This window comes from Salvelinus namaycush, chromosome 9 (assembly GCF_016432855.1).
Source record: "Salvelinus namaycush isolate Seneca chromosome 9, SaNama_1.0, whole genome shotgun sequence".
Lineage (NCBI taxonomy): Eukaryota > Metazoa > Chordata > Actinopteri > Salmoniformes > Salmonidae > Salvelinus > Salvelinus namaycush.
Window position 1 is genome coordinate 8,445,359 of NC_052315.1, and position 13,951 is coordinate 8,459,309.

The following is a 13,951-nucleotide window of genomic DNA, read 5'->3' on the forward strand; positions in this document are numbered from 1 at the left end:
ACATAGGTGCGGGACTGCAAGAGGAGAGGGGGAGAGAGACGACAAACAGCGAACACTATAAAACTGGACTTTACTCACGGCCGAGTGGCGTTTCAAAATAGTGCACACAATATGGATCTCTTGAGATATGGATATTGCACAGATCTATATTGCAATTTGGATGTGAATTAGATTACAGTTACACACACACACACACACATATACGTTTTTAAGTCATGTTTTTAAAATAAAATCGTAGTGGTAGATCTCAGTTTGCATTTTGACTCAAAGCGACCTTGACTCAAAAAAGGTTGGTGACCATCGGTCTAGACTAGAGGTCGACCGATTAATCGGAATGATCTATTAATTAGGGCCAATTTCAAGTTTTCATAACAATCGGAAATCGGCATTTTTGGACACCGATTTTTTTTACACCTTTATTTAACAACACATTCTTATTTTCAATGACGGCCTAGGAACGGTGGGTTAACTGGCTTTTTCAGGGGCAGAACGACAGATTTTTACCTTGTCAGCTCGGGGATTCGTTTTTGCAACCTTCCGGTTACTAGTGCAACGCTCTAACCACCTGCCTTACATTGCACTCCACGAAGAGCCTGCGTGGCAGACTGACTACCTGTTACACGAGGGCAGCAAGAAGCCAAGGTAAGTTGCTAGCTAGCATTAAACTTATAAAAAACAATCAATCTTCACATAATCACTAGTTAACTACACATGGTTGATGATATTACTAGTTTATCTAGCGTGTCCTGCGTTGCATATAATCGATGCGGTGCCTGTTAATTTCTCATCGAATCACAGCCTACTTCGCCAAACGGGTGATGATTTAGCACTGTCGTTGCACCAAACCTAACCAAAAACATCAATGCCTTTCTTTAAAATCAATACACAATTATATATTTTTTAAACCTGCATATTTAGTTAATATTGACTGCTAACATGAATTTCTTATATTTAGGGAAATTGTGTCACTTCTCTTGCGTTCCGTGCAAGCAGTCAGGGTATATGCAGCAGTTTGGGCCACCTGGCTCGTTGCGAACTGTGTGAAGTCCATTTATTCCTAACAAAGACCGCAATTAATTCGCAAGAATTGTACATAATTCTGACATAACATTGATGGTTGTACAATGTAACAGCAATATTTAGACTTAGAGATGCCACCCGTTAGATAAAATACGGAACGGTTCCGTATTTCACTGAAAGAATAAACTTTTTGTTTTCGAAATGATAGTTTCCGGATTCGACCATATTAATGACCAAAGGCTCGTATTTCTGTGTGTTATTATGTTATAATTAAGTCTATGATTTGATATTTGATAGAGCAGTCTGACTGAGCGGTGGTAGGCAGCAGCAGGCTCGTAAGCATTCATTCAAACAGCACTTTTGTGCATTTTGCCAGAAGCTCTTCGCTGTGCTTTAAGCCTATCAACTCCCGAGATTAGGCTGGTGTAACCGATGTGAAATGGCTAGCTAGTTAGCGGGGTGCGCACTAATAGCGTTTCAATCGGTGACGTCACTCGCTCTGAGATTTGGAGTAGTTATTCCCCTTGCTCTGCATGGGTAAAGATGCTTCGATGGTGGCTGTTGTCGATGTGTTCCTGGTTCGAGCCCAGGTAGGGGCGAGGAGAGGGACGGTAGCTATACTGTTACACTGGCAATACTAAAGTGCCTATAAGAACATCCAATAGTCAAAGATTAATGAAATACAAATGGTATAGAGAGAAATAGTCCTATAATAACTACAACCTAAAACTTCTTACCTGGGAATATTGAAGACTCATGTTAAAAGGAACCACCAGCTTTCATATGTTCTCATGTTCTGAGCAAGGAACTTAAACGTTAGCTTTTTTTACATGGCACATATTGCACTTTTACTTTCTTCTCCAACACTTTGTTTTTGCATTATTTAAACCAAACATGTTTCATTATTTATTTGAGGCTAAATTGATTTTATTGATGTATTATTTTAAGTTAAAATAAGTGTTCATTCAGTATTGTTGTAATTGTCATTATTTATTTTTAATTCGGCCGATTAATCGGTATCGGCTTTTTTTTGGTCCTCCAATAATCGGTATCGCCATTGAAAAATCATAATCGGTCGACCTCTAGTCTAGACCGTCCTCCAGTGGCCACCTGTTTAAGTAGAGAAGTAAATGGACAGTCTCCTTAACTCACTTTCAGCTTTACACATGTAGATGATAGATGCTAGGAGAAGCAGCTGCCGAAAGCCTGTCCAGATCCTGAAATCAAGGAGTGATTTCGGCTTGCCATTTTTTTAATGTAGATGCAATTGCAGCAAAAAACTGTCACATAAAATAGAGAACCATGAGGAATGTGTTGAAATCCCCCAAAACAAGTGCTAAATGACCTACAGAAGTAATTATATGTATATTTTGAAATGAGCAGAGATAGTGAGACAGTGAGAGAGAGAAAGTGTGAGAGAGAAAGAGAGAGAGAACTAAAAAGACAAATCTAGCCACTGACCAGGACTTGGGCTCTCCAAAGTGGAGGTAGTTGATACTGTAGAGATCCATGTCCTCTGTGTGCCAGGCAAAGGTGGTCTTCCACATGCCAAAGTACAGGTAGGGCGTGTTCACCCCCTCGATCACGATGCCACACTCCTGCTCCACCATGTCCAGCAGCGTGTTCAGGTGGCCGATGTTCCACTCACCGATCTCCTGGAAACACAGACAGAGGGGGTGAACACGGTGACCCAATTAAAGCATATTGGCTACATTTACCAAATAAATTGAAAGAAAAAAAGGCATGCCTATAGACATGGAGTTGAACTGTTTGTTTGTCACAATTGTACTTCAGCTAGTCTTATACCAGTGAATAACATAGCTATACTATGAGGACTAAGATTGCCATTGATGTTCAAGGCCATGTAGTAATACATGTTCACCACCAGATGGTATCAAGGCCACATCACATAAAGACATGATATTTCAGCTAGTATTTTTTTATCAAAACTTCAACAGGTGTTACTGTCGGTTACTTAGTAATTCCACACCATTTGTAACTACAGTGCATTTGTTAAGTATTCAGACCACTTCCCTTTTTCCAAATTTGGGTACGTTACAGCCTTATTCTAAAATGGATTAAATACAAAATGTCCTCCATCTACACACAATACCCCATAATGACGAACCGATAACAGGTTTAGAATTTTTTGCTAATTTAGTAAAAATAAAAAACGGAAAACATTCCTTCTATACATACGTACTCAGACCATTTGCTAAAGAGACTCAAAATTGAGCTCAGCATCCTGTTTCCATTGATCATACTTGAGATGTTTCTACAACTTCATTGGAGTCCACTTGTGGTAAATTCAATTGATTGGAAATTATTTGGAAAGACACACACCTGTCTATATAAGGTACCACAGTTGATAGTGCGTGTCAGAGCACAAACCAAGCCATCGGGTCGAAGGAATTGTCCGTAGAGCTCTGAGATAGGAATGTGTCGAGCCACAGATCTGGGGAAGGGTACCAAAACATTTCTGCAGCATTGAAGGTCCCCAATAACACAGTGGCCTCCATCATTCTTAAAATGGAAGAAGTTTAAAACCACCAAGACTCTTCCTAGAGCTGGGCGCCCGGCCAAACTGAGCAATCGGGGGAGATGGGCCTGGGTCAGGGAGGTGACCAAGAACCCGATGGTCACTGACAGAGCTCCTCTGTGGAGATCGGAGAACCTTCCAGAAAGACAACCATCTCTGCAGCATTCCACCAAGCAAGACTTTATAGTAGAGTGGAAGACACTCCTCAGTAAGAGGCACATGACAGCTCGCTTGGAGTTTGCCAAAAGGCACCTAAAGGACTCTCAGACCATGAGAAACAAGATTCTCTGGTCTGATGAAAGCAAGACTGAACTTTTTGGCCTGAATGCCAAGTGTCACCTCTGGAGGAAATCTGGCACCATCCCTATGGTGAAGCATGGTGGTGGCAGCATCATGCTGTGGGGATGTTTTTCAGTGGCAGGGAAGGGGAGACTAGTCAGGATTGAGGGAAAGATGAACGGAGCAAAGTTCTGAGAGATCCGGCAGGGTAGCCTAGTGGTTAGAGTGTTGGACTAGTAACCGAAAGGTTGCAAGATCGAATCCCCGAGCTGACAAGGTACAAATGTGTTGTTCTGCCCCTGAACAAGGCAGTTAACCCACTGTTCCTAGGCCATCTTTGAAAATAAGAATTTGTTAACTGACTTGCCTAGTTAAATAAAGGTAAAATAAAACATTTTTAAAAATCCTTGATGAAAACCTGCTCCAGAGCGCTCAGGACCTCAGACTGGGGCGAAGGTTCACCTTCCAACAGGACAACGACCCGAAGCACACAGGCAAGACAACGCAGGAGTGGCTTCGGGACAAGTCTCTGAATGTCCATGAGTGGCCCAGAGTCCGGACTTGAACCTGATCGAACATCTCTGGAGAGACCTGAAAATAGCTGTGCAGCGACGCGCCCCATCCAACCAGACAGAGCTTGAGAGGATCTGCAGAGGAGTATGTGAGAAGCTCCCCAAATACAGGTGTGACAAGTTGGTAGCATCATACCCAAGAAGACTCGAGGCTCTCATCGCTGCAAGAGGTGCTTCAACAAAGTACTGAGTAAAAAGAGTCTGAATACTTGCAAACATTTCAACAAAAAAACTTTTTGCTTTGTCATTATGGGGTATTGTGTGTAGATTGATGAGTGGCGGGGAAAAAAACTATTTAATCCATTTTATAATAAGACTGTAACGTAACAAAACGTGGAAAAAGTTAAGGGGTCTGAATACTTTCCGAATGCACTGTATAGCGAAGCCAGGGTTCAGAAGGCGTGAAACAGAAGAAAACAGTAACAGCGAGGTAAGCACTATTTGAACTTGTCCCATAAGAAACACGTTGTTACTAATGTTCACAATCCATGTGCAGACCTGCCAACCCTGTCCAACTTTTTAAGAGTACCAGACGCGTGCGGGAAATTGGAGATTCAACTCGATTGGGGTTCTCTCCCCTCCCCCGCACGCTTGTGCGCTGTTTTTGAGTTTGATCGCATTATAGAATTGGTGCAAAGGCATTTTAGAAGCATTGCCTCTATAGCTAATACCGGACACTCATTCATTAACCGCTCCGTCTTATAAACTCCCGACCCCATTTAATGCCAAGACGTTCATATCTATTTTTTATTATACTTTTGTAATGCTTTTTGTGACGTGGATAATAATTACAGTTAATCTGGTTGCGTGATCCTCGTAATGTTAAGTGGAAAATACAACTAATGGATGCGAAATTACATGTATATCACACTCGCACAAACACGACCAGTTATTTTTCATATTATCATTTCATTTCTTTCACTAGGAAATGCGAGTGAACTGCTGGCATTTTAGAGCCCACTGAAAGTTCATCTTATGTTCCCTAACATTAACTTGAAACAATTAGTGTTTACCTTTGCACAACACACTGAGTCGAAAAAGGATTTGTCCATGTGTTGACGTACAGCTGACAGTGGGCAAACTCAGCATCACAACAAACAGGAGGGGCAGACATGGGGTAGCTCGTCGAATAATTACATATTAACCTCCATGTCCGTTGACACAAACTCTGTACATGTCTGTGTTGCAGCTCGAGAATCAGGATATTAGATTCTCAGTGGATTTATTTTTTATTTAAAAAAATATAAGCCCATTTTCATTTCTGCGTACTTTTAACTCGGATCTCGTACCTGCATTCATGGCCAGAGAATTGCATATTTGGTATGCAAAATGCATGCATGTTCGCAGGTCTGCATGTCTAATAAGCAAGGCTTGTTCCTGGGCTGACTTACAGAGTCATAGATGGAGCCGCTGACGTCAGCCCCGTAGATTGGAGACACAAAGGTGAGGTTCTTCCAGTACTTCCTCTCCAGGTCGTCAAAGTCCTTGTGTCGGGGGGTACAGTACCTGGGAGTGGAGGGGAGAGTAGAGAGGTCTATAGTTCACCAGACGGACACTAAATGGGACAGGCAGTGAAACAGGCGAGAACAAAGGCAACCCAATAATATCAATGGAAAAGTGATAAATCAAAGGTTCACAATCGTACTGTGTGTCATTTGTAATGGTCTCAACTCTTCATAACTGTGGTAACCTAAATTGCTGTGATTGGGAAAGAAAACATTTTATATAAAACTTTTTTTTTTTTTTTTACTACCAAAAGCATAAATTATTCTTTAGTTTTCACTGTGAAAAAAAAACTGTCTCTGATCATAACAGTAATGTATCTTCTGCATTATTCTGAATGGGTCTCAATGGGTGTAGAATGTCTGGTATCTGGGTGATATGAGGCCCTACTTTCTGCTGTTGGCCAGTTGGCGGTACTCCCCCACAGTCATGGACTTCTTCTGGATGTTGTACTGGGTGAAGAGGCCTGACTGGCCCGTCACCACCTGCATGATGGGAGCAGGGATCGTCATCTCCTCAATGACGTCATATGACTTCCGTGGCTTCCAGCCCTTAGGGGGAATCACCTGCAAGAAGGGCAGGAGGGAGGGAGGGAATGTGAAAGTAAGTGAGTGAGAGAGGATGTGAGGGGGCGAGAGTGAAAGTGAAAGAAAGGGGAAAAAGAGAGACAACCGTGACCAAGTGAGATGGAGAGGCAATAACAATACAAGGCTGAATTATTAGTGTTAGGCCATTTAAACTAAACTGTCCTGATGTGTGTGTACCTTCGCCAGGCCTGCGCGGTGTGCTCCTTGAGTCTCCATGTAGGCAATGTATTTGGCAAAGTCCTTGAATTCCTCCATGGTGGGCCGGAAGGTCATGATCTTACAAGTTGGATTCATTACTGGGACTGGAGCTGAATCTGCAGCTAGTTCTGGGGCTGTATCTGGTGTTAGCTCAGGGGCTAATTCTGGGGCTGGAGCGGAATCTGCAGCTAGTTCTGGGGATATGTCTGGTGCAGGATCTTTGCCCATGTCTGGTGCTTCCAGCGACATGGTGGCAGGTGGATCTGGAAATAGAAAGAAATGACAGCGAATAGAATAAAAAAGCAATACATTTATTTTTTACCTTTATTTAACCAGGCAAGTCAGTTAACACATTTTTATTTACAATGACGGCCTACCCCGACAACGCTGGGCCAATTGTGCGCCGCCCTATGGGACTGTCAATCACGGCTGGATGTGATACAGCATGGATTCTAACCAGGGACTGTAGTGACGCCTCTTGCACTGAGATGCTGTGCCTTAGACCGCTGTGCCACTCGGGAGCCCAATAAGGCACCAACAGACCTGGGTTCATATGTATCTAGTCTTGAAAACCCTACCCTAGGTAACAGTGACTAGGGCACGGGTTGCCAAACGGCAAATGTTTCCGTTTATTACAAATCAGCCTGACAGTACATTTAAAAGCATTTCAAACTGAAGTAAGTATGGTTTTTGAAATGCATCAGAAAAGGTATTGAGACGTTCAGGCAATAATTGTGTATGATCTTCTTGGCGGGAAATAACAATCAGTAGCTTTCTGTCCTTGGTGACAGATTTTCATGCGAATATTCTAAAAACCGCATAAAAAAATAAAAAAACATTTTTCAACCAGAGATGAGTTTCCATCAAATTGACTTGTTGCTGATACGTTTGTGTGTGATGACGTGGTGCAAAAAATAAAAAATAAATTCCATCGCATTTTCAACTCCATCGGTTGTCACTAAACACGTTGCATTATTAATGTAATGGAGGCTGTTTAACGGGCTCATGACTAGGGTGTCCCAGACAACAACAAAAAAGTATAGGTCGACCGAGAGCAATCTGTTCTATCGACGAAACAATTGGTCGAAATTTTTAAACGTGTATTTTGCCATATATATAGACAGACGCTATGTGTTTAAATAAAATCAACTATACTGGAAAAATATATAAAACGCATCATGTAAAGTGTTGGTCCCATGTTACATGAGCTGAAATAAAAAGATGGCAGACATGTTCCATACAGCACAAAAAGTGTATTCCTTTCAAATTCTGTGCACAAATGTGTTTACATCCCTGTTAGTGAGTATTTGCCAACAACCTAACAGGTGTGGCATATCAAGATGCTGATTAAACAGCATGATCATTACACAGGTGTGCCTTGTTCTGGGGGACAATAAAAGGCCACTCTAAAATGTGCAGTTTTGTTACACAACACAATGCCACAGATATCTCAAGTTGAGGGAGTATACAATTGGCATGCTGACTGCAGGCATCTCAACCAGAGCTGTTGCCAGAGAATGAGAATTTAATGTTAATTTATTTACCATGTTTTAGTGAACTTGGCAGTACATCCAACCCGCCTCACAACCGCAGACCACGTGTATGGCGTCGTGTGGGCAAGCGGTTTACGGATGTCAACGTTGTGAACAGAGTGCCCCATGTTGGCGGTGGTGGTAAGGTATACGCAGGCATACGCTACGTGCAATGAACACAGTTGCATTTTATCTATGCCAATTTGAATGCACAGTGATACCGTGACAAGATCATGAGGCCCATTGTCGTGCCATTCATCCGCCCACATCACCTCATGTTTCAGCATGATAATGCACGGCCCCATGTCGCAAGGATCTGTATACAATTCCTGGAAGACGAAAATGTACCAGTTCTTCAAATGGCCCGCTTACACACCAGACATGTCGCCCATTGAGCATGTTCGGGATCTTTTCTATCAACGTGTACGTCAGCATATTCCAGTTCCTGACAATATCCAGCAACTTCACACTGCCATTGAAGAGGAGTGGGACAACATTCCACAACCAACTGATTAACTGATGCAAAGGAGATGTGTAACGCTGCATGGGGCAAAAGCTGTCTGTGACAAACAGATGCATATCTGTATTCCCAGGCAAGTGAAATACATAGATTAGGGCCTAATGATTTGTTTTGCAAATGACTGGATTTCTTTATGTACCAAATCAGTAAAATCTTTGAAATTGTTGCGTTTATATTTTTGTTCAGTATGAATGCATGCACTAATCTTGTGCAACACGTTAGGACATAAAACGGATCGCGTTCTTCATTTCACTTGTCACATTATGAAGCTTGCCGTAGTTCTCCAGAACGGTTGAGCCAGTCACGTGTTTGTTTGCAAATAGCACAAAGGGACACAGCGGGAACAGAGTCCAGCGGTGTATTGACATGGGTCGCGTTTTATATTGAAAGTCAACTGTTTTTTGCTTCAATAAAAATTATTCAGGGACGTGCAACTATAGTTTTCCTTCATATAAAATACATTAATGCAAAACAATAGGCAGAAAATTGCTTAATTTATCAGATAACAGAAGTGCAACGCTATATGGTTGGTAGCCACACAGAGTAAATAAGCTTGCAATGTTTTTGCATGGCCATCATATTTTTCATGTTTATCATAGAAAGAATGTAGCCAGCTACATGTCCTAAAGTTTTTGTTGTTGTTAAAAAGGTTATCTTTAATTTTACCAGAGAAAAGTAGGCTGGCTACACCAAGAAAAGTACAAGAGAAAAGTAGCTACACTTCAGTCAGAGCGCGGTCTGCTGATTGAATGCCTGTTTGTGAATGTGCATCCGAGTGGAGAAATGCAACTGAAGCATGAAATTAGTCTGACGAGCAGAAATTACAAGAAGCATCTTAGAGCTGCGCTTCCAAACGCAGCAAGTTATTTATTATGAATTGTAAACTTTTTTTAATGCGTGAAAAAACAAATATTTCTGCATTAACGCGACCCTTAAGTTTAACTTGATAGTTATCTAAGCATCTGAATGAATGTGACAGGTATCATATAGTGTTCGCTTTCTGAGGAGTTTGCGAAATTAATGCCCGTTGGATGAGTTGTGTACATCTGCCACTGTTTGATTTCCTTGCGTTTATTTCCTCTCTTCTAACAGAGCAGGCAGGCCCATTGCCCTAGCGACTCCACACAGGCACAACGTGTACACATGCTGCTTCAGAGACAGTACAGTTCTTCCTTCAGACAAGCATGCGCCAAAACTTTGTTCATTTGCACAATGTCTCTCGTTCACATTCGCTTGTAAAATGTCCAAATTCACCAAAAATGACATTTCGGTAGCTCTTTCCTATACATGTATAACTTTACGAGTTGGATTGGCTACCTTAAATTTGTTTATTTTCGTTTACGCTCATTAGCAGTTTTAGCTAGCAGCCTCCGCGGAAATTCGATATTACGTATGCTAATTTTGTTAGCCTTCTGGTAGACACCCAATGGGTTTATTAGCTGTTTTTGCGACCCTTGTGTAATAAGCCTGTAATACCGTAAATCCAGAGATGAGAGAAGGACGGTATGACAAATTCTGGTTCCCGCCGGGCCCTAATCAGTAGGCTATTAAAGACTCAAACTGGCAACAGGAGCAGGACCTGTCTTATTACTGTAGATATACAGTACCAGTCAAAAGTTTGTACACACCAACTCATTCAAGGGTTTTCCTTTATTTTACAATTTTCTACATGGTAGAATAATAGTTAAGACATCAAACGATGAAATAACACATGGAATCATGTAGTAACCAATAAAACTGTTAAATCAAAATATATTTTTGATTTTAGATTCTTCAAAATAGCCACACTAACTTTGACAGCTTATCACACTCTTGGCATTCTCTCAACCAGCTTCACCTGGAAAGCTTTTCCAACAGTCTTGAAGGAGTTCCCAGATATAATGAGCACTTGTTGGCTGCTTTTCCTTCACTCTGTGGTCCAACTCATCCCAAACCACCTCAATTGGGTTGAGGTCAGGTGATTGTGGAGGCCAGGTCATCTGATGCAGCATTCCATCTCTCCTTCTTGGTCAAATAGCCATTACACAGCCTGGAGGCGTGTTGGGTCATTGTCCTGTTGAAAAACAAATGATGGTCCCACTTAGCGCAAACCAGATGGGATGGCATATCGCGCTGCAGAATGCTGTGGTAGTCATGCTGGTTAACTGTGCTTTGAATTCTAAATAAGTCGGCAACAATGTCACCAGCAAAGCACACCATCACACCCCCTCCTCCATGCTTCACGGTGGTGACTACATATGCAGAGAGCATCCGTTCACCTACTCTGCGTCTCAAAGACATGGCGGTTGGAACCAAAAATCCCAAACCAAAAGGACAGATTCCCACCGGTCTAAATGTCCATTGCTCGTGTTTCTTGGCCCAAGAAAGTCTCTCCTTCTTATTGGTGTCATTTGGTAGTGGTTTCTTTGCAGCAATTTGACCATGAAGGTCTGCTTCACGTAGTCTACTCTGAAAAGTTGATGTTGAGGTGTGTCTGTTACTTGAACTCTGTGAAGCATTTATATGGACTGCAATTTAACTGTGCAATTTCTGAAGCTGGTAACTAATGAACTTATCCTCTGCAGCAGAGGTAACTCTGGGTCTTCCTTTCCTGTGGTGGTCCTCATGAGAGCCACTTTCATCATAGAGCTTGATGGTTTTTGCGACTGCACTTGAAGAAACTTTCAAAGTTCTTGAAATTTTCCAGATTGACTGACCTTCATGTCTTAAAGTAATTGTGGACTGTTGTTTCCCTTTACTTATTTGAGCTGTTCTACATTTTACAATGTAGAAAATAGTAAAAACCCTGGAATGAGTAAGTGTGTCCAAACTTTTGACTGGTACTAATATAATACCTAAAGTTATTAGAAAAACATTTAAAATCCAATATCAAAAACACTTGTCTATCCTGTCAGTTCTTAACACACTGATTTTATTACCTACATTTTAGCATTTTATTCTTAACGTATTTTACTTAGTTTAAAGACACTTGGAGAGGTGAAACAATGAGTAATACGTGTGTTCTTAAATTCACTCTTTCATACACTTTTCTGAGTGATACATGAAGCTATGGCAGGACGCACGTAGACAGTATACAGCTGGCGTTGTCAAAGACAGGGGAACTTAGCCAGTATCTGACTAGCTAGCCAACTAGCTACACATACTGAAACTAGCAATTGTATTAGTACACTGATAAAACTGGCACATTTATCCCACTAGCTATTCACCGTGTGACTCAGTTGGTAGAGCATGGCACTTGTAACGTCAGGGTTGTGGGTTCGATTCCCACTGGGGACTAGTACCAGCAAATAGGAAAATGTATGCACACACACTACTGTAAATCACTCTGGATAAGGGTGTCTGCTAAATTACTAAACTGTAAACTCACAGGAATAACGCTCAAGGCATTTGTAGCATACGTTAGCTAACAAGTATTTCAAGGTAATGTTAGCAAGCACAAAGTGATTTTCGGAGCAGGTTAGGACAGCATTTTCGCTAACCATTTCCCCAACCTTAACCTCAGTATCCTAACCTGCTCCGTAAATTTTCCAAACCTGCTACGAAAAAGTAACTTAGGTAACGAAAAGTGTTTCGCAGCTAAACTAGTTACAGTAACGTTACATACAGTAAGTTAATAGTTCGCGTGCAAGCGTACGCTGACCGTCGTGACACAGGCAGCTAGCAAGCAAACTCGATATTCAGAATTAACAGTAGCTACTAAGCTAGGAAAATATTGCATGCTATGGATCGATCAAAAAACGATTGTGTAACGTTAGTGTCACTTATGTCAGCAATGCATGCTAGCTATATGGGTGTCCGATGTATGCAATTAAAACTAGCTAAGTTAGCTCGCGCCTAGAAACGTAACGAAATGTTATGTTCCTAGGCTCGCCCTAGCAAAGCACGTAGCTAGTTAGTAATAGTTGTATAATAGTTGTAAGCAAACACCAATTTCTACTGTCGAGAATGGCCGTTTTGGGAGTTCATTCGAATTTTGACAGCCAATACTCCGCTCACAGGCTGCCTTCCCCCATTCCATACAAGTCAACAAAACAGGCACCTTCGCTGGCTAACTAGCTAGCTACAACTGTTTTTGATCACATCGGAAATAACACGTGTATCTAGGTGCACTTGAGCCCCAAAAAATAAGCAAATCATTCAACATTACCTCCTGCAGCAAAATATGTTCCTTTTCTTTCTTTTTCTCAATCGATGTTTCTCGTTTTATAAAATCCACACACGATCGATTATCTTTTAGAGCTTTAGCTAGCTGGTTGCACACAGGAGAGCTAGGCCTCACGCCTCCCTCACGAGTTTTAGCTCAGTGATTGGCCAGACTAGGTGTGTAGGCATTCACTGGATACATTCTGTGGATTTGTTTGGATGACCTCGTTGATAGATTGCTATATGAACCAATAAGGCAGAACGAACTGGGCAGCACATATTCCGGTTGCGAAAAAGGTTAACCTCCAGGAAGCGTCATTTTACGATATCAAAACGAAAATGGTACCGAGATGGGTCGTCACTAGTTACCCCAATCACAAAGTCATAAACCCCGCCTCTTTCTACAATCTATTTTCCTAATATCTGATTGCAAACCTAATTTTAACCATAAACTTGAACACAATGATAACCGTATGCCTAACACTTAAATTACAAAAACCAACAAGCAAATTGTTTTATTTTTACTATAGCAAATTTTGACTTTGTGGCTGTGGTAACTAGTGGAAACCACCAAAATGGTAACAAAATGGGAACTTGTACTACTGAATTCCTCGGAACTGTTTTTTTATTTTAAGGAATGTTCTGTTGATCCAAATGTAGCCATGTTCTTAGAAACAGTGCAGTATCCTTTGCAACAAAGAAATACGTGTAAATGTTCTTACAACCAAAACCAATAACATGGATATCAGACAATGCTTGCCCAGAAAAATGTAACATGGGGCGGCAGTATATTAGCTATGATTTCAAATTGTATTAGTTACATGCGCCGAATCTAGGTGTAGACCGTACAGTTTAATGCTTACTTACGAGCCCCTAACCAACAATGTAGTTTAATAAAATTGTTTTAAAAAAAAAAATACGAATAAGCAAAAGTAACAAACCCTCGACAACTACTGTGATTATTATTATTTGACCATGCTGGTCATTTATGAACATTTGAACATCTTGGCCATGTTCTGTTATAATCTCCACCAGGCACAGCCAGAAGAGGACTGGCC

At 41.4% G+C, this 13,951-nt stretch overlaps 1 protein-coding gene across 3 annotated transcripts in view; it reads right to left on the reverse strand.

Moving 5' to 3' along the window:
- The window catches only part of LOC120053638 (lysine-specific demethylase 4B-like), a 102,091-nt gene extending 88,938 nt beyond the window's left edge, over window positions 1-13,153 (reverse strand). The window contains exons 1-5 of one of the 3 annotated variants that reach the window (XM_039000793.1): window positions 12,898-13,153; window positions 6,678-6,961; window positions 6,304-6,479; window positions 5,802-5,916; window positions 2,482-2,675 (exon numbers count right to left, since the gene is read on the reverse strand). In XM_039000793.1, coding sequence (XP_038856721.1) covers window positions 2,482-2,675; window positions 5,802-5,916; window positions 6,304-6,479; window positions 6,678-6,947 — 755 coding nt within the window. In that variant the 5' untranslated portion in view covers window positions 6,948-6,961; window positions 12,898-13,153. The remainder of the gene's footprint in view (window positions 1-2,481; window positions 2,676-5,801; window positions 5,917-6,303; window positions 6,480-6,677; window positions 6,962-12,897) is intronic. The other 2 variants (XM_039000791.1, XM_039000792.1) reach the window with 2 other exon arrangements.
- Window positions 13,154-13,951: the final 798 nt, after the last annotated feature.